This window comes from Neopelma chrysocephalum, unplaced genomic scaffold (assembly GCF_003984885.1).
Source record: "Neopelma chrysocephalum unplaced genomic scaffold, ASM398488v2 Primary Assembly neopelma1_76, whole genome shotgun sequence".
NCBI classification, from domain to species: Eukaryota; Metazoa; Chordata; class Aves; order Passeriformes; family Pipridae; genus Neopelma; species Neopelma chrysocephalum.
The window spans coordinates 11,159,766-11,180,902 of record NW_020897737.1 but is presented as its reverse complement, the minus strand read 5'-3'; the positions used below and the strand labels follow the sequence as shown (position 1 = coordinate 11,180,902).

Sequence of the window (21,137 nt, the reverse complement as noted above, 5' to 3'; positions counted from 1 at the left end):
GAGCGCTCCCCGGGCTGCCCAGCGGCTCCCGCCCGGGGCCGAGGCGCCGCCGCCGCCGCCACCATGGCGCCGGTGCAGCTGGAGAGCGCCCAGCTGGTGCCGGCCGGCCCCGCGTCAGCCCCGGCCCCGCCGGCCCCCGGCGCCGTGACAGCCGCCGCCAGCCCCGGGTACCGCCTCAGCACCCTCATCGACTTCCTCCTGCACCGCACCTACGCCGAGCTCACCGTGCTGGCCGACCTGTGAGTGCCGCGAGCCCCGCGCGTCTGTCCCTGCGCGGCTGCCGGGGCATCCCGGCGGGATGCGGAGGCCTCGCCAGGGATCTGTCCCGGAGCTCACCCAGGGATGCAATGGGGGGAGATGGTTGCTCTTTCTCATTCATAGAATCATAGAGTGGTTTGGGTTGGAAGGGAGCTTAAAGATCCTCTCGTTCCAACCCCCCCCGCCACGGGCAGGGACACCTCCCCGTAGACCAGACTGGTCAGAGACCCCTCCAACCTGGCCTTGGACACTTCCAGGGATGGGGCAGGCACAGCTCCCCTGGGCAACCTGTGCGAGTGCTTCTCCACTATCACAGTAAAGAATCTTTTCCTAATATTTAAACCAACTCTCAATTTGAACCCGGTCCCCCTTGTTCTGTCACTACACACTCTTGTAAATAGTGTTTCCCATTCTCCTATCCCGGGGACCTGTGCATGCAGATTGATCTCTGCATGGGACTGTGTCCAGGGATGCAGTGAAAGCTGATGAGTGATCTGTCATAAAGGGAGAAAATGACCATGAGAGGTGAGAGCAGCTGCAGATTGGCTGCTTAAATGCTTAAGTTTGCCCCCAAGTTACTGCCAAAAAATCTCAGCTGTAGTTGGTACATCAAAATACATCAAACTGAAACATGTCAAACAGATATTTTCAGATGCTACAAATGCTTGACTTACCCCTGTGCTTTTTAAAGTAACATTTGATTTTTTTTTTTGAAAAGTGTTATTTACATTTACTTTATGGTCTACTCTGCTGATGTTGTTGTGTTTGAAGTGGCAAAACAAAGGAATGTTTTTGGGCCAAGAAAAACTTTCCTGAAAGCATTTGAGCTCTGAATAAACCTGTTTCCCGTTTACTTTGTTTAACCATAGAGGTTCTTGTGGAGAAGCTGGTGTGTTTTAAGAAGTGACATACAAAACAAATGGGAAAAAATAGGTATAGCTCATGTGTGGTACCATGAGTGTGCAAAAAGAGGTTTGCTTGACTTGGGGTTAAGAATGTCCAAACTTTGGAAAGGACAGCGAATTTTAGAGTTTGAGTTCTCTTTGGAAGAACTTGCAAAATGTCAGTCAAGAAGTCTTTCCTATGTGTTTAAGGTGTGTGTAGAGAGTAAATGGCACTGTGTGTGTTCTTGTAGGAGAACGTGCTGGGGTGACTTCTTTTTTTGAGGTGTTGAGCCCATCCTTTTCACCTAAGTGCATAATAAATAAATAAATGGGTGGTGTGGACAGCACATGGGCAATGCTTTTGGTATTCCAGTGATTCAAAGTAGTTTACAACCTACGTGATGTCCCCTCAATGAGCAGGGAGATAGATTTTTCGCTGTATTTTCACCATAAAGTATGGATTTGGGTAGTAGAAAGTATTCTGTAAAGTATTCTCCTCCTTCCCTCAACTAAAATTACATCTTATTCTTTTACTAGGACCAGTCTAGTCGTAGAATAAAAAAATAAATTTGAAAATGAGGTGCCTGTGATAGCTGTGTAACATTACAGAAAGACAGGACCCTCTCTGCAGTAGTATCTGGCACACAGGTCATTGAATATGCTCTGAAATATGGCATTTCTCCACTTTTAGACTGAGTAAAAAGGAAAGAGAAACTCATTTCAGTCAAGTCAGGAAGCAGCCAATTTTAATATCTTCTGCAGATGTTCTGGGATTGCTGTTATGAATTAATTGACTCTAGTCATGGATGCTTGGCAAGAGTCAGCAATTACAGAGCACAGGCAGTTATATGGTGTGGCTCACTAGATTAGCAGAAATTTGGGGATTTCAGCACCCTTCATCAAGATTCATCAATTAATTTGACCAGTTCCAGCTTACCTTGTATAGGGTTGTGGCAGGTGACCTGTGGTGCTATTTATTTTATGCTTTATAGGTGTGTAGAAGTTCTGGTACTTGAAGGTCGATAACAAAATTTCTGGTTGTCTGAAATGTAGTAGAACAATGTATAATCTGCCTTTTTTTCCCCTCCTCTTTCATATAGATTACCAAGAAAGACTGATATGGAAAGGTAAGTTATGATAAGAGAATCTGTAATGCATGTTAAAGTATAGGACTTTGTTTAAGATGTTAAGGTGAATATAGAACTGTTTAAATAAAGTATTTTTCTCCTAATTTAGATTTTATGCAAGGAAACAAGCCGTGTCTGTCTTGCTGTCACTACACAGTTTCGAGATTTTTCTTAGCATCATTGACAATATTGGGGTTTTTCACATTTGGTTTTATAGTTGTTTGGGCTTTTCTTGTTGCTGTTATAGTAGGTGAACCCTTTAAGGGCATTTTTCTCTTCATGAATCTTGAAGCAATGAAGTGACAGTAAAGCTGATGTGAAAGGGAACAGGAGAATTTCAATAGATTCTAGATAGTGTGATAGAGAAATGTTTTGTTCAGAAGAATCAGTTCAACGGTGAAAACAAGGTAAAAACCTCTTTTCTGCTTTTGTCCATATTACCTGATCTTTTCTATCATGAGCACTGTTTTCTGTTCCTGCTCTACGTGGTTTCAAAGTGTGAAGATTATTAGAGAACAAATGTAAGAGACCAGAACAGTGCCCTTGCCAGGATGAAAAAAATCCATTTACTTTTTTGTTTCTCTGAGTAACTTTTATGAAAGTTGTCAGAAAATTGTTCCCTTTATTTGTGTTGACATATTAATTGACCTCAATTTCTTTAGAGACATGGAGCAGCTGTGATATTCCTAAGAATGTTAATAAAAAATTCTGTGCACCAGAATGATCATTAATTATTATCTGAAATCTTCAAAAATTCTCATAACATGTTATGGAATTAATCCCATTTTCAGGGATTAATGATACCTTCCGCCCATTTTCCTTAAGCATAATATTTTATTAAGAGAAACAATGTGGGTTTTGATTGGGTTCTGTTTTGTTGGTGTTTTAATTATCACACTATGTACTGGGGAATTACATTCAGCTTAGGTCCAGAGCTCCCTTGTACTGGGGAGGGGGCTTTTCCCATCTAGATGTTTAGCTGGAATCTGCTTTGTGGGACACATGGATCTGGAGCAACAACCTAAGTCCTAATGGATTATAGATAAAAGAAAATAAGATGTCCTACAATTGAATTGTCTTGAAATTAAATGTTCACATCCTTGTTAGCCTTGACTTACAACTGTTCTTGGTGAAATGGCTTTCCAGCTCTTGGAGGAAATCTTTAAGGAATTTAGTTTAATTATCCATATTTTTTCTAGCTTTGAGAGCTGTAATGGCAGCAGTAGTTGGGCTTTAAGCTTTATTTTATGAAGCAAGAGCCTGGTGACATGTCATATATACTTCGATGAAGATGTGATGATATTATCCTCTAATAAAGTTGACATAAAATTTAAGTTCCTGTCATCCAGTTCCTCCAGCCCAGCTGGAGTCCCTCTGTTTGCTCCCACCAGTTTGGCATTGCTGGCAAACTTCCAGAGTGCATTCTTCTTATTGTGCCTGTTGTTGATGGAGGTGTTAAATTGTATTGGCACCAGTATTGACCCCTGAGGGACACCATTAGTAACCAGCATTAAAGTAATTCAACTGTAGCCTTTTATTCCTGGCAGTTTTTCACCTCCCTTGTAGTCCACCTACCCATGCCCTGTCTCACCAGGTTGGCTGTGGGCAATCTTGATGAAAGCTGTGCAAAAGTCAGTATAAATGCATCTCCTGATCTCCCCTTGATCACAGATCAGTTCATCCTGTAGAAGGCAGTTTGTTGATCATTAAATTTTTCTGAATGTTTCAAAATTCTCAGCATCTTATTTTCATAGTGCTGTTACTGTTAGATCAGTGTGTATGTACAGTGGTTTGTCCACCACTTGAAATCTTAATATCAAGCTGCATGCCACTTCAAAATATATGCTCTAGAACTCAGACAAGTTATTGGCTTAGTGCCCAAGTTCTTGTAGTGTGTGATGGAAGGAGCAGGACCAGATGGTATTGGTGGTACTTCTGGCCTTAGATGTTCATCTGCTACAAGCAGATTATGCTTCTTGCCCAAAAGAGTTAACATCACTACACCAGCACTTTGGGCAGGAACAGGCTCTATCTGTATTATGAGTTCTATCTATGTTATGTGTTTTAGAGATTGGGATCAGGAGTTGCAACTTCTGTTTGGTAGAGACCAATATCTGCTGCACTGATTAATGTTCTTTTTGTCCAAATGCTTTTGTTACCTTAGGAAACGATATGAGGAAAGTAGCTTAAAGACTGTATGAGGAAAACAGCTTAGATTTGGGTCTTTTTTCAATGTAACTAGAAAACCATGGTGAAATTAGTAAATTGAACATGTAGAAAGGGAGAAAACCTTCTATAAATGGTAGAGGAAATGGTATTTCAGAGTGAACAGTATTACAGATTTACATTGTAGATCTAATGCCTCTATAAGGAAGGGTGAAAATCTGTGTGTGACCCTATTATGTTCTCTTTAAAAAAACAACCTCTAAGATGTGCAAACATACACTCCTTCGTTTTGACTATCTCATACAAAGAACAGTGGGAGGAATATTGACAGTAAGTTCTTCTTATCTCAATTTCTTTTTAAGGCAGGAATGGAGAGGAAAGTTGAAGGGTGGGGTTTTTTGCAGTCTTCCCCACCACCACATTTCCTGGCAAAATGATAGCATATTGTAACATACTATGTAAAGATGTAAAATTGCTGGAGTGATTTTTCGTTTAGTATCTGATTTATTTATTGATTGATAGTGAATGTCAGTGTAATGTTACTGTCAGGTCCCATAACCCTTTAGGTATTTTGCCCACTTTAAATTTAATCATAAGCCATGGGGAAATCCCATAAAAGTTATAAAAAAGTTCACTGTGGAATTGTTTCTCTTAAAATCAGTGATTAATTCATATGAATATGTTTCTTTGTTTCCCCAGAGAGTCTTGATTGGTTAGAATCCATGTATCTTGCTTAGCATTTAGATATTCACAACAGTGAGCTTTTTTCCCCCCATTTTTTAATCAAACAAGCCACATATTACTGATGCCTCCATTAACAAAATTAGAAGTTATCATTGCAGCTTTCTTTTTAATAGCACACAGTCAAATTGCAGCTATATTGATATCTGAACACTGGCTTAATGTACACTTGTGATTTTTTTTCCAGAAAAATAGAAATAGTGCAGTTTGCAAGTCGGACTCGTCAGCTGTTTGTTCGTTTGTTAGCCTTGGTCAAATGGGCTAATAATGCTGGGAAGGTGGAAAAATGTGCGGTAAGTTAGTGCCTGAGTTTGGTGTGAAACAATCTCTGGGGGATATGGCATCTTGGTACACCCTAACTACTTCTTACTATAAATTTTTTTTTTTTTTAAATCCATTTCATAGGCAAATGAATATTCAGTTATAAACAATTTCTTCCTGTTTAGAAATTGTGTAATCTAGTCTTTTAACTGTTCATGTTCCCAAAAACTCAGCAGTGGCAAAAAATGAAAGGCTTGTCTGCACATAGTTTCAGGAGTGTTTTGGGGTAAGGAAGGTAACAGGACCGGGAAGATGGTGATCTCAGGGTGTTAGTTCTTATTATCACTTTCATCCCGCACTTGGTTAAATAAGAATAAAGTCCAGAATGTTGCAGAAAAACGAGCCCCTGGTGCTCACAAACAAGTATGGTTGCATTCCAGTGGCAATCAGCAGATAAAGAGCTGTGAGGCTGTACAGATCCCACACAGCATCAGGAATGGCCGTGGATTTAAAGTGTCCTTGCATGTGAATGTAAGACAGGGCCAGAATATTCATTCTTTCTTTGTTTTGTAAATGTAGTTACTTGAAATGGAAGCGACAGATAAACTGAATATAAAGGGCCATTGATTTGTGCATTCTTTTAACAAATACTGCTTTTTTCCTTGTGGTCCTTGCCCTCTACAGATGATATCCAGTTTTTTAGATCAGCAGGCCATTCTGTTTGTGGACACTGCTGATCGTCTGGCATCACTAGCTAGAGACGCTTTGGTCCATGCTCGTCTGCCCAGTTTTGCTATCCCGTATGCTATTGATGTCCTGACAACTGGATCGTACCCACGGCTGCCCACCTGCATTAGGGTAAATACCGCTGCCATGTGGGGGGTGGGGTGGGGCGGGGGAAATCCCCTCTACGGCATCAGATGCACCTTAATGAGGCTGATTGTCTACGTGAAAGATGAACTGTAGTTCAGTACAGGCCTAGTGCCAGATCTCTGTAGTGACAGTTTTTCATGCAGAACACTTCCTATTTGAACAAGTCACACTTTCCCTGGTAAAATCTCCCCTCCATTTATTTAATTGAGCCAAATTTAGTGTTTTTATTCAGTGGTCAGTCTTGAGTAAAATGTAATCAACCAGAAAACAAATCTGAGTGTAAGATATAAAACTTTGCCGTGTAATGGCCTGTAGTATTTATATTTTCAGACTTCTGGCCTGGTTAGTTTTCACAATTGCTGCTGTCAATGTGTTATATGTGCTTGAGATACATAGACTTGTTTGTGTTTATTTTAACAGGATAAAATAATCCCTCCTGACCCAATAACAAAGAGTGAGAAGCAAACCACACTTCATCAGCTAAACCAGATTCTTCGCCATCGACTCGTGACTACGGATCTCCCTCCACAGCTGGCAAATCTTACAGTTGGTAAGAACTGCAATTGCTTTTTGCAGAATACATTATTGCAGGCTGATTTAAAATTGTTGCTTTAGTGCTAAAACAAAACTAAAAGCTGAAGTGAGACCATTAAGGATGCTTCATCCATTAAGACTGGGATCCTGTCTCTGTATGACATCAAAATATGTTTTCCCCTTTTGAAAAATTAAGACAGTGATAATATTGCTGAAATATTATTTACTTTCCAGAAGGAATCCTATGCAGGGAACGGCAAAAGGTTGTAGACGTTGTCTTGCTCTTTCAGCAAATGAAAGATTCTTAGGATTACTTTATCCTAATTTAATTTTAAAATGCCACTTAATTAAACTGTTGAATCTTTCTGCAGAAACTCTTTGAACTTTAGTTTAAACAAGTCACTCTAATGTTGCTTTTTTAATTTGTTTTGATATTCATGTTTGGGCATAGCATTTGTTCATGTCTATATATGCCTTTTGTTCTGTGGCCACTGTGGTGCCAGATCTCTTAATCTGTTCTGAGATCTCTGTTTTCATTTAGCCCAAGTAGTGGTAAACATTAAGACAACCTTTTTGACAGGAAGGATGGCTATAAACTGGACTAGGTTATTGAAGGATCACAGAGAACAGGGTAGGAGTGGGCCTAGTCCGTACTTTTAACTGAGAGGGTTAGCCATGTGTAAACCATACCCCACAGACATAGATCAAAGATGTTTCTGAAAAATCTTAGTACTAGTTTTCTCTAGTCCCTATGTGAATGCTTGCAGTGTCAGTATTAGAGCCATTTCTTGTCTAACAGAAACGTAAGTGGATACATGTCTAAGCTCTTGGGATTTTTCAGTTAACTAAACATTTCAACAACAATCAGTTTCTGGTTTGGAGTGTGGTTAGTTTTAAGCACATGTCTGGGATGTTTTTGAAAATGAAGCTTAATGAGTCAAATGGTTAAAATTTTTATAGGAAAATTTCTTTATGCCTGTAATTGGAAATGTATATGGTTTGGCATAGTTTGTTAAGTGATTGAGAAGAAGATCGACCTCTGGGTTATAGTAAGGACTTGTACTAAATTATTTGCTCTGCCACTCAGTCTGTTTACATCCTTGCTTGTGTCTTTCCTCCCAGCTCTTTAAACTGATAGTAATGTTCACAATCCCGGCTCTTTAAACTGATATGTTTGCAATGTTCACAAAGATGTGAGGATATCTATGTCAATTCATTAAATAGGGTGCATCATCTTTGCTTGTGTGCTTATATATAACTCATGCAAAATATTGTCTTCCTCACGTGAAAATGGAGTTATAATATATTAATGTTAAACAAATACTTTGCAGTGAGATATGTTTCCAGGGCTGGATTTCAGCCTGGGCTGAGATCCATGTTCTGAATGACTTTTGAGTGTTGTTGCGTCACTCAAAATACTCAATGAATGCCATTCATTGTTGGTAATAGCAAAGAATAGGAGAAATTCAACCAGATGTTTTGTTTGTCAGGCTGGTAGTCAGCTCGGTGTTCCTCTGTGTTGTAGTAGCCTAAGTGTTGACAAGTTATCAGAGTTAACAGGTAAATTTCAGGACAGTTTGGTACCTCTGTCTGTGCTGCTCATTGACACTGAGTCTGTTGAGAAGCAGCTGTGAAGTCTTCAGAGTTGCACAGAAACACGTGCAACAGAGCAGAAACATTAGGGAAGTAATTCATTATGAGTGCCAGAGGCTCTCACACTGATATTTTGAGGCATCTTAGTAGACTGAGTGAAATTAAACATTCTTGTCTTCCTTAGCCAATGGCCGTGTGAAGTTCCGAGTTGAGGGTGAGTTTGAGGCCACCTTGACAGTGATGGGTGATGACCCTGACATCCCCTGGCGCCTTCTCAAGCTGGAAATTTTGGTTGAAGACAAGGAAACTGGTGGTAAAGAAAAAAAATCAAACCTTTACACTTTGTTTTTAACATGATGTTTGCCTCTGACACTGCATAAGTCTTATTTATACTGGGTCTTTTGCATATCACAACTTCAGAGAATGAAGTTATATATACTTGTCCTGTTTTGGCCTTGCTTTATATGCTTTTAATACCTTAACAATGCTATGCTGTGTCACAGTGTAATAGACTGAAATTTCCAGAGTAAACCAAGGATTTTGTTGTTTTGTCAGAAAATCTGGTATGGAAATTGCTCAGTACAGTTGTACCTTTTTTGTTTATGAATTTATTTAATTATTTTAAACACCTAGTTTCCTGATGTCTAATGTGAATTATTTTTAATTTTCAAAAGATGGTCGAGCCTTGGTTCACAGCATGCAGATCAACTTCATCCATCAGCTGGTCCAGTCCCGGCTGTTTGCCGACGAAAAGCCGCTTCAGGACATGTACAACTGTCTACGTATCCTTCTGGAAGTTGTTTTTGAATGAGCTGTTTGGTGTGGCCTTGCTCTTCTTAGTAGCTGGAGGTCAAGAAAGATGGATTCCCTGTTGAGCTTGGGGGAAATGTCTGGACATGAAGTAAAAATGATGGTATTGGCAACAATAATTTGCAGGTGCCTGCATGTAAAATTTGATTGTACACACTAAATCAGCGAAGGTAAAGGTGAGGTGCTCAAGGCAGCACGTTGTGTGGTAAGTCAGTGCAGCAGCAGCTGGCTGCATGTGCTTATTTCAGAGATGGAATACAGAGTTGACTTGGAAAATCTGGGAACTGACAGTTCTTGCTTACCAAGAACTGCAGTGAAGTGCAGTTGAGGGGGATGTGTTAACTGTATTGTACCTGTGTGAATAATGAGAGGAGATACGGCATGTGCAGTGATTTGTTACTTGCAAAGGGCAAATCACTTGACAATGTGAAATCGTTTTCAGTGAAACAGTTTCTGCAGAAACAGGGAGAATCATGTTATTTTAGGGTGGCTGTGGGAGATGGGTTTAGTGGTAACTATGTCGTCATTAAAAGATGACAGCAAAAAAATCTGTAAAACAAAGCTGTTGTGACCCTCTTGTCTAACAGCATGGCATAGATAAGAGTTTTAAAAAAGCCAAAAAAACCCCTTTTGAGAAACATCTGGTACTGTTTGTATGTCTTTATCTCTGGATTAGTACATTAGTGTGTTTTTGGAGAGCATCTTGTTTGACTTGGGTGACAAATGGATTTATGTAGTGTACAGAAATGGGTTTATGTAGTGTACAGAAATGGGTTTATGTAGTGTACAGATGTTTTAGGGGTCTTATATTTTCTTAACTCCATGCATTAGACTCCTTCTGCTTAGCCCTTCAGTTGGAAGTCTTGCATTCACAAACACTAATGCTGATTCGAGAGCGCTGGGGTGACCTTGTGCAAGTGGAGCGATATCACGCGGGGAAATGTCTCTCACTCTCTGTTTGGAAGTAAGTTAATTTCAAAGGGACTGTTGACAAACAATAAATGAAATAACAGGAGAGGTTATATTTACCAAGCTTGAGCCATAATTTTCAAAATTGTGCTTTCTTTTTGATGTGAGGCTCATAAATTCTTGTAATTAAGTACCTAAACGTGTTGCTTGATTTGCAAAGAAGTAAGGATTGTTCATTAATGTACAGGAGACCAATGGATACAGTTATAAATCAGTTTGTATTTACAAAGAGACCTAAAAATTAATTAGTTCTCTGTCAGTCTTTTACTGTGTTTATTGCTTGACTTGCACTAAATAAAATTTTTTAAAGTGACCCAAATGCTCTTCTGATGGTGTTAAATCTGCAGTCATCTAAAGCTTCTTTATGTAGTTATAGTTTACCAACAGTTCTGCATTAAAATGAAAACTGAAATAAATGCTTTTTTTAGTTCAGCTAACATAATGTTATATTTTTACCAGAGCACTCAGAATCAAGAATTAGCTACTGAAAAACATATTTTCTGCTATTCTGGTTGCATGGTTTAATTATTCTCTTTATTTTAAGTCAACAGGTGCTTGGCAGGAAAACAGGGACCGCGTCTGTCCATAAGGTCACTATTAAGATTGATGAGACTGATGTCTCAAAACCCTTACAAATATCTCATGAGCCTCCACTGCCAGCCTGTGATTCCAAACTGATGGAAAGAGCCATGAAGGTAAAAGTTTGCTTTGCAGTAGGCGTCAAATACTGAAGTGCTTTGCGTGGTCAGCTTGTTTCACTTTGATTCTATTTATAGAGCTGTTTCTAAGATTTCTGATGAGCAGTTGTGTTATTTCTAGTTGTGTTTATGTTGGGACCTCAAATTGTTGTTACAATTTATTGTCTTTGACTTCGTCTTAAAAATTACACCTACTTCACAGTGCATTATGTGCCACTTCTGAGACAGAATGCTGAGGCTGGGGAGAAACAACAGCAAAGTTTCACTTCCTAGGCTTTGGCTTGAAATGCTTTATAGAGAGACAGTTCTTCCCTTTCTTGTCTTGGAGATGCCATAAAAACTTCCTCTGAAAATCAGTTTCTCCATGTCACTTGAGTTGGCTACCCTGCACTGCTATATCCACTTCAGAAAATCTTACCTTATGACTTGGAAATCTTGTGCTAGGGAGTTCATGTGGTTTGCTTGTGAGAAGTGTTAGGTGAAGCTTACTTTTACATTATCACCAACCAGATTATATCATGTGGCCTATTTGAATGTTCAAGTTCCTGTATTTTAAAGGTGGGATTGTTGAAGTGATCCAGGATGAGTCACTGCAGTCAACTTCCTACGTGGATAAGGCTTCACTGGTGATTATTCTGGATCTTGGTTAATGGTAGCTAAGAGAAGCTGTGCTCTGGGTTTTTTAAGTCCTCTGTCCTCAGCAAGTCTGGCTGTGATACATTATCAGGATGTCGATTTGTCATTATTTCTTACAGTGTTTTGGTTTGAGAGTTAATAAACTGGAGTGAACAGTGTAGTCTTCACACCTTCAGTACAGTTTTTCCACAGGGAAAAACTCCCCAACTCAGAGTCTTCACCTGTCTCACAGAACTTTCTACTGATGGTAGCTTTCCCCTCCTGTACTTACTTTTTATTTGAGCCTCTTGGCCCATCTTGTGTACCAAGGCTGACAGACAAGTCTCTGTGTGGTGAATGTCGAAAACTACCTATGTTTTGACTACAGAGAGATGTGGGAAACCTAGTAGCCTTCTATTCTACTTCTAGAGTAGAAATTCTGCTTTTGGTATAGTAAATAAATACTACATTTACTCATTTAATAACCTAAATTAGCATATTTAGGCTACTAAATATACAGTTAATTTAGTGAAGATACTGTATTTATGTGTAAATCCAGGGAAATGCTCTTTATCTGGAACATCTGCTGAAGATCCACTGGAGCTGACACAGTCTAAGCTCACTGATTCAAGTCTGCAGTCTGTAGATTGAGATACGAGGCCTCTGTAAATTTGAGATTTATCAAATTAAACGCTGACTCCCTTTGTAGCTACTTGTTCTGAGCTTAAAAAAATTATCAGCTGTGGTCTATACACTGCTGTTGGAGTGTTTGAATAATGATCTCAGCTGTAATGACGTTGATGGCACACTGTGTTTCTGTTTGCTTAAGATACTGTATAAAACAGTGGCACAAACAAATATGTTTGTCTAAGCAGGTTATTCTACATTAACCTACTGAAAATTGGATGGAGCTATAGAACATATAGTCACTGCTTAGTGAGGAAGATTTAACCCATTGCAGCTGCTGAGTTGAAATGCTCTTGTGAATGGATAAACACTTGATTTTGAAGGCCTTGTCTTGGAAAGCTAGTCTTTAGGGAAGTTCATTCATTTTCAGAGCAATGTGAGGTTAACTAGAAAAAGGTTTTGCAGTAATCTGTAACTTTGCTTATGCAAAATATGTAAAGAATATGACTGTAATGTGAATGCACAGGTAAGTTACAGTGAATATAAGTGGTGGCATTAGAGCTTCAGCACCAGAAGTGCAACAGGCTGTAGATACAAGCCCCTAGATACTCCTGGGTTCAGTAGGGTTGCTCCTATTCAGTGTCTGCCACTGCATTGTTACCCTCTTGTCAGGACTAAAACTAGTGTATTGGATTACATGTTACAGCTGCATATGTGTTTGTGTAGAGTCATCCATATCCTAATAAAGTGTTGCTTTGGGGAGGATTGTGTTTGGGTGGGTTTTGTTTTCTTTAGCTTAAGCAAGTTAGAAATGGGTGCAAGTTAAGCTGAAAATACTCCAACCTTGATCCAGAAAAAGTAGGTCTGCATGGGGAGTGGTAACAGCATAGTTTGTGAAACTTCTTTCACATCTTCTTCTAATCTTAGATCAAAACCCCTCACACTGCCTGCTGCTCAGTCAGAAGCTTATGGTAGCTTGTTGTATTTTATAGTGATCCAAATACTCAAGTTCATTTGGCTCACCACAGTTCTAAGCAAATTATTTCTGAAGTGACTGTTTTATTAAGTAACTTTCTTCCAGTGTGCTAATGCAGGAAGTCTACACATCAAATATGAGCCTCCTCAAGTACATTCCTTTCTTACAGATTGACCACCTATCAATAGAAAAACTCCTTATAGACAGTGTCCATGCAAGATCTCATCAAAAACTCCAGGAGCTGAAAGCCATTCTGAAGAGCTACAACGTTAATGACAATTGTATGTGTTTTCTGCTGAAGTTTTTGAAGTTAATTTCCATTTGTGTCTAGGAATGGTTTCCTTTCTTCTTGCTGTTTCTTGTTTTCATTAATTCAAGTAAAAATAATGAAAAAATGAAGTGAAATATTTTCAGAATTAACGAAACTTAGCTTTAAATTATTCTGCATTGATAATTGTAAAATAGTCAGACCTCTAAGTGCAGTATAATAGGTGAAGCTGGTGGAGCATTATAGTCTGGGTTGAAGGGTTAAAATTTGTCTACTGTAAAATTTATATGTCTTCAGAATTGAAAGAAAATTTTTCACTGTTTTGAACTAGTTTTGAATGAAACTTTCCTTAAACTGCTGTTGAAACTTGTGGGATTTGAAGTGAGCTTATAATCATGAAGCAGTGAGTTAAAAGATATTCAAGGATTTATCATCTCCTTCAAATTTGGTCTGTCTTCTCTCATTGGCTTGTCACTGTTTTCCTAGAGAAATTGCATTCAGTTTCCTCTTTATGTTAACAGTGTAATAATGTGCAAGTGAAGATTGCTTCTATAAAAATATACAGGTTTTGTGATTATAACAGGCTAAGTTTTAATAGGATTTGAATTCACTTGAATTTTCTGTGAAAGTAACAACATCAATTTTTCTTTAGCATTCATTGAGACGGCTCTTCCAACCCTTGTAATTCCAATTTTGGAACCATGTGGTCGATCAGAGTGCCTGCATGTATTTGTTGATCTCCACTCTGGGATGTTTCAACTGATGCTTTATGGCGTTGGTAAGTAGATGCAAAACCAGGGTGTATTTCATATCTTGCAAGAATCGTGCATTATTATTTTCTGTGAACAATTTTGTCAAATCTGCAAAGTTCTGTGAGCAAATGAACACCACGCTTGGATCCTCACTGAGGTATTTGAGTTTGAGGAATGGGGAAGAGGATCTTTGTGCTTCAGTGTCACAGTTTAGTTAGGTATATTTTAAGAGGACAGCAGACTAATTATTGTTAGGGGTCCATACAATGCATATTCTTTATGCATTCCTGGCTTGTGCTGTTAATGGATTGCAGTCATTTCATACAGACCTGATGGAGAATTGTATTCTGTGACCTTTTACATCTTGAGTTACTACTGTTCAAATCTTAACTTCAGGTTTCGGGTTACTTAAGAAGAAAAATGAGTTCTAGTTTATTTGCCCAATAACATACTGCTGTGGTCTTACAAACTATATGGATCATCTGTTGTGTGCCCTAATTTTTCTCTTCACAATGAGCCTTGTGGAGGAGACAAGGGGCAACAAGTAGAAGTTGGACCAGGAGAAGTTTCATCTCAGTATAGGAAAGCAGTTTTTTGCAGTGAAAACAATTAATCCCTGGAACAACCCCCTCAGAGATTTGGTGGAGTCCCCATCACTGGAGGTTTTCAAGATGCAGTTGGACAGGGTGTTAGATAATCTCATCTATGCTCCCTTTCCCACAAAAGGTTGGACCAGATGATCTTTCAAGGTCCCATTTCGAGCCCACCCTGGGCTGTTTGTGATTCTGAAATTAATCAGATGAGTTACTTTCAATGAAAGTTAAAATTCTGTTTGAAGGACAGATGTTAAGACCATTCACTCCCCTAATGTTCTTGCAGATCAACTGACACTCGATGACATAGAGAAGTCTGTTAATGATGATATGAAGCGCATCATTCCTTGGCTCCAGCAGCTCAAGTAAGTGACTTGAATGATTCACTTAGTTTGCATAGAATGAATCACCACAACTGTATTTTGGATGATCACACTTGCATGGCTTTGTGTTTTACCACAGTAGGGGTTATACTTTCTCGCTGTTCTAAGCAACTTTGAGTATTTGCCATCTCCTCTAAACAGTTGAGGAAACTCTGGTTTTGCTTGAAGTTGATTCCATAATCCTGCTTTAGTTTTCCCCCTTGCACATAGCCTCATGCATTGCTATGTGCACACTCTGCATGAAGTCTTTTCGCTTTTAGTCAGCGCAGACCACTTGCTTCCTGAGGATCTCATTTGCTGTTCATGTTCATTTTCTATCTCCTTTATTCCACTCTGTTTCTACAGCTGAACTCTGCTTGTTTCTCAGCAAGGATGATCTCCTTTATCCCAATACAGAGGAAAAACCAGGAAGTGGCCTAGGATGATTTAAATAATACCTGTTTATCTTCTAACACTTCAGCCCTTGCTGGTTTAAGCCTCTAATCTTCCTACCATAAAGCCATGAGATTTGAGCACAAGATACATTTGGCTCGCATAAGAGGTTGTACCAAATAATACAAACACAGTTTGCATCTGCATGAAAACTGAGTTCCACCTGCTCTGTCATTTTGGAAATTCCCAGTGCTCTGAGTTAATTGCTGGGTGAAATCTCTATTTGAGGAATTCTGCTTCTAAAAGAAGCTTGATGATGCATGAAGCACCGGCACCCTGGAGAAACTAATCAACATCCCTTAGTTATAAATAATGTACTTGAGATAATGGCCTGGGTAGTGCTGCAGTTTTGGAGGAAGCTCATCAGTCCACAAAATATCTCTTAGACAGCTGTGTCTGACATGTATCTGTGAGCATAAATGCGGTATGATGTGATGTAGAGATGCTGAGCACCCACACTTTCCACTGCTGTTGTTGGTGGAACTTTGACCAGAAAACCAAGCATTTCTAAGCCCCTTTCAAGCCTAGCTAGTCTTTCTGGCCTTGCCACCACAGCCAAAATCCATTGGAGTAGGACAAAGTTTAGTTCCAAACATGAGAATAAATTTGGTGTCTTGCACATGGTTCTTCATGTCCAAACGTATTCAGGTGAATGAGTTTATTTATAACATAATCCAGAGTGACATCCAGATTTGGTGACTTTTTTTACTGGATTGCTTACTAGCATATGGTAGAAAAGATTTTGTTTTCTGTACCAAAATGTAATTGAAGATTCCAGATTGTAAAATAACTGTAATCTACATGCTGTTTTAACATTTCCCTTCTCTGTTTTATGTTGTAATTTCATATTGTAGTATATAACATTTTATTCAGTGAATAATTTCAGGGCTTTTCTTCTTGAATTAACAGATGTCTGTTAAGCTGAAGACAGGATGCAAAGATAGTAATAAGGAAATATAAAGTAATGACATTTTCTGTGTGATTTTCTGTATATAACTCATGCAGCAATGATAGATGTTGGCTTTGAATATGACTGACCATTTGACACTAATACCCTACACAGCACTATACTAGAATAATGTAAACCACTCTCAGGGTACTAATACCTTTATTTCAATGCAAGGTTCTGGCTTGGACAGCAACGCTGCAAACAGTCTATAAAACATCTGCCTACAGTGAGCAGTGAAACTCTTCAACTAGCTAATTATGCCAGCCATCCAGTGGGAAACCTTTCCAAACACAAGTTGTTTATCAAACTCACTCGCCTTCCGCAGTACTACATTGTAAGTAACTGAAAACTGCTTCTGCCTTTTGTTCCCAGTCATGGTTATCCCAGACAGTTTGTTGTACTCTGAACTTTAGGACCCAAGTGATTGGTGTAATCCTGGACTCTCCTCTCTCCCTTCTGCCATTCAGTGGGTTTGTTAAGCACTCAGGCTTATAGAGAAGAGAACACATACAGATTTATTACCCAGCAACCTTCCCATTCTCTGTTTCCTTGAAGGTTTGGTCTCCCTTTTCGTCTTGGATCCCTTTCCTAGCCATAGTATTAATATGTTGAAAACGACTAATGGTGAGAGGATAGGAACAGAATTAGACGTACTATTAGCTTGAGAATCTTCTCAATTTGCTGTTTTGTTCAAATGTAGGTTGTAGAGATGTTTGATGTTCCTGGCAACCCCACAGAACTAGAGTACAAGTACCATTTCCTGTCTGTGAGCTATGCTGAAGGAGATGACAGCCCTGCTACTGCACTTTTACTACAGCAGTTCAAACCAAACATTGAAGAGTTGGTACTAGACACAAAAAGTGGGAAACAAATGAAAAGTGGTGTCAAGCGCAAGGTAAGTGCTCCAAGAGCCACTGGGATAGTGAAGGTGCATGAAAGGTCAACACATGTTCTGAGCATCAATGCCAGCTTTAGTAGCATTTCTTTCAAAGTTTGTGTGGCTGACAGCTTACTTGTATTGGTTCTCTGGACTTCTTCCCAAGGGAGATGCTGGGAAACTGTTTTGCCACAGTTGTCTTTTTAATTCATGCTTTTCATTCTCTGCTGCTCTAGCCAAGGCAGAGCTCTGTGCAGAGGCAGCTGTAGTGGCTTGGACATATAGAGTGCTGGTATGGTGTCTGTGTGATACACTTTGTGCTTTGTGTAGTCTTTGGAGGACTTGCAGGGGCTGATAAGAGTTACTTCTCGGGATCAGGCTGAAATGGCTTAGTAAGACATAAGTACTATTTTAAGGACAGTCTTTAACTGAATTGCTTCAGTCCTGAAGAGGACCAGATCCTTTCAGGAGTTTGTGCTCAGGGTGTGATTCATTTATAACTTAGACGAATGAGGTTGTTCTCTGACATCTCTTCAAATTGTTTGCTCCAGATATGCGAGAACATTTGTCTTTATTTTAATTCTAGTTATCGGGAGATCCATGTTCATTTGCTTTATTTTAATTCTAGTTGTCTGGAGATCCATGTTCCATAGAACCCAAGAAGCCAAAACGGTCGGGAGAAATGTGTGCCTTCAATAAAGTGCTAGCTCATATTGTAGCCATGTGTGATACAAATATGCCATTTATAGGGCTTCGGATAGAGGTATGTGTTAAAAAATACTTTGTTTCCTTCCTCCCCTCTGCTACTTCTGATTCTTGTGTCTAGACGTGACTATTTGGCCAACTTGTGGTCATGTGGTCGCTCTGGAATTCCCCTGCCAGCTGAGCCTGGTGACTCAGTGTTCTACACTGAGTTCCTCTCATCTTGTTAGAGCTGGTTCTCTAGCACCAAGCACTGCAAAAAGCTTGAAAAGTCGAGAGAAAAGGGAAAATGAGAATGAAAGACACACTTGTGGGTGGGACTGGGAGACAACTTTATACCAGATTTGCACAGACGATTTTTTTGGCTTTCCAGTACTTGAGGATGTGAAATGTCTGTTACCTTTGGGGGGGAAAAAAAATCCTTGAAAAAGTTGCGGGTTTTTTGCTGGACTTTTTGCTTGGGATAACGTTTTTCTTTGTTCATTCCTAGTTATCTAATATGGACATTCCTCACCAGGGAGTACAAGTAGAAGGAGATGGCTTCAGCCATGCAATACGTTTATTAAAGTAAGAGGATATCCCCCTGTGTTTCATTTTATTATTTCTTCATTATGGAGAGTAACACTAAAACTATCACAACTGGGGCAGGATTTTTGTTTTGGGTTTTTTTGTGGTTGGTTTTGGATTTTTTTAATTATTGTGTATCTTGGATGTGAAGTGGGGCTATAGAAGAGTATAAATAAGAGTAGACAAAGAGCCAACTGCAGTTGTTTCTTTCATTGGCCTAAACTGGGGAGCTCTGAAAACAGTCTGATGGTCCTCAATCCTAGAATCCAGGCAATGCTGGGGAATATAGAGTGATGATTCATGAACATGCAATTTTAGATCAGATCAGAGGCCTACCTACTCCATATGTTGTTTCACAATGTGATACTGCAGAGAAAAATGCGAGGAATCCCAGAAAAGACAATTGCAGGGTAAAGAACTTGTAGAGGAAACATCTGTGGACCATACAGTAATATAAGAGTGGAAGGGACCTGTGGAGGTCATCTGCTCCAACCTTGTGGTCAAAGCAGGGTTGATGAGCTGCATTTCCCAACCTCCAAGGGTCATCTGAATGGCAGTCCTGTCCTCCAGCTCCCTTCAGTTTGGCATTATCTGCAAACTTGCTATTCCTTTGTATCATGTATTGAAATCATTAATAGTAGGCCAATAGTATTGTTAACCTCTGTGTTAACCCTGAGGAATGCCAACCAGAACCAGCCACTAACTGGACCTGCAACAAATCAATTTAAAACAAAAAACCACAAACCCCAAAGACACCTCCTTGAGTAAAACCATCATAACTCCTTTTATGCTGCGGAAGTGGGCATAAAGAAATCAGTCTCTAAATGTATCAGGCCTTCCCTTTTTAACTTTGCATAGGAGCAGAGGACTTGTGAGCTGAAGTTAAGGGTGGAACATGAATTTCCTAGATGGATTCTCAAGGGATTTGAAAAAAAGAGTTTGGCATGTTTTTACTTAAGCTTTCTTTAGTCTGTCCCCTGAGCTCCACTCACACATTGTGATATGAATAAATTAGTGAGTACTAAGAGAACTGCCAGGTTGCTCATTGCATTTAAGGCAAACTTGTTCTACAAGGCGAATGAATTCAGTTTGCCACAGAACTTACTTATTTTCATCTTTTTTGACTTGTTTCTCTGTATAAGAGCTTTATATTGGTGGGCTCTTAGTTCATCAGGAGAGAAGGGCAATTCAGCAGATCCCTTAACAGTTTATAATTTCCATGTGTTGAATGCATATAAAAATTGGTCTTAACTCAGAGAGCTTTTGTGACACATTTAGTTCTTGAAGAGGAATAGGATATCTCATTGTGCAGTCCAGGTGCCTCTGCTGTTGATTTGTTCATTCTTTCACGTCCAGACTTGGAAGTCCTTTAGGAAATACTAGAAGGTACTATTGTTACTTTTGAAGCTGTACTGTGTATAACTGGGGGTTTGGTTTTTATCTTGTATAGAATTCCTCCCTGTAAAGGTGTAAACGAGGAAACGCAGAAGGCTCTGGACCGATCTCTTCTTGATTGCACTTTCCGATTACAAGGTAGAAATAATCGCACGTGGGTGGCCGAGCTGGTGTTTGCAAACTGCCCGCTTAATAGCACTTCATCCAGGGAGCAAGGCAAGTTTTATTTAGGAATACTGATAATTTTTGTTTCTTGGTGCTTTGCATTGTCTCTTCCAGTAGTTTTAATGTCTTGGAGTTCCTGGATGGCTGTCTGCTCCTAAGATTTCTAATAAACCACAGTATACCTGAATCAAAATTTTGACTGCTGATTTGATGCATTTTTGTTATTGTTATTTGCTTCATGGTCACTAGCTACAGTTTACTCAGAGTCTGTAAGCCACAGGTCAGGAACCACTAGTTTGATCAGTATTTACCATCTCCTAACACTGCAGGACCAACCCGTCACGTTTACCTGACATATGAAAACCAGTTGTCTGAACCAGTTGGAGGTCGCAAAGTCGTGGAGATGTTCCTTAATGACTGGAACAGCATCGCTCGGCTGTACGAGTGTGTCCTTGAGTTTGCACGGTCCTTACCAGGTACAGAAGTCACCTTCTTTGTGTTGAAATGATGGGTTTACAGATTACTGTAGTTTTCTCACTCTAACTGTCTTTTCTCCTCTCTTCAAAGACATACCCAACCACTTAAACATTTTTTCAGAAGTTCGTATCTACAATTACCGAAAGCTTATCCTTTGTTATGGAACTACCAAGGGGAGCTCAGTAAGTAATTCCTAAAAGCACTTTAAGTGTATGCTTGAAAACAGAATGGGTAGGCTTAGAGTTCTCAGAATTTTGCTTGTATTACATTATTGTGGAATTAATATAGATGAATATAAAAAAGACAAATAGAAGATGTTTCATTGCTACTTTGCTGGGTTGCTAGAAGTTCAGAATGTTTGAGAATTTCTGTCAGATACTTTATATTGTGGAAGGGACAGTTATGTGCCTCTGATTGTGAAAGCTGATGTGGCAGCCTTTTTTTG

The 21,137-nt window shown here is 39.5% G+C and overlaps 1 protein-coding gene across 2 annotated transcripts in view; it reads left to right on the top strand.

Moving 5' to 3' along the window:
- The first annotated feature begins 58 nt into the window (after positions 1-58).
- Positions 59-21,137, top strand: part of MED14 (mediator complex subunit 14) — a 34,102-nt gene continuing 13,023 nt past the window's right edge. For both annotated transcript variants that reach the window (XM_027689024.1, XM_027689023.1), the window contains exons 1-19: positions 59-239; positions 2,243-2,269; positions 5,364-5,469; positions 6,122-6,295; positions 6,731-6,860; positions 8,622-8,750; positions 9,112-9,219; positions 10,079-10,211; positions 10,761-10,911; positions 13,302-13,413; positions 14,053-14,178; positions 15,032-15,110; positions 16,684-16,843; positions 17,210-17,404; positions 18,015-18,149; positions 18,579-18,655; positions 20,106-20,266; positions 20,545-20,691; positions 20,783-20,874. In XM_027689024.1, the coding sequence (XP_027544825.1) occupies positions 64-239; positions 2,243-2,269; positions 5,364-5,469; positions 6,122-6,295; positions 6,731-6,860; positions 8,622-8,750; positions 9,112-9,219; positions 10,079-10,211; positions 10,761-10,911; positions 13,302-13,413; positions 14,053-14,178; positions 15,032-15,110; positions 16,684-16,843; positions 17,210-17,404; positions 18,015-18,149; positions 18,579-18,655; positions 20,106-20,266; positions 20,545-20,691; positions 20,783-20,874 (2,418 nt within the window). In that variant the 5' untranslated portion in view covers positions 59-63. The remainder of the gene's footprint in view (positions 240-2,242; positions 2,270-5,363; positions 5,470-6,121; positions 6,296-6,730; positions 6,861-8,621; positions 8,751-9,111; positions 9,220-10,078; positions 10,212-10,760; positions 10,912-13,301; positions 13,414-14,052; positions 14,179-15,031; positions 15,111-16,683; positions 16,844-17,209; positions 17,405-18,014; positions 18,150-18,578; positions 18,656-20,105; positions 20,267-20,544; positions 20,692-20,782; positions 20,875-21,137) is intronic.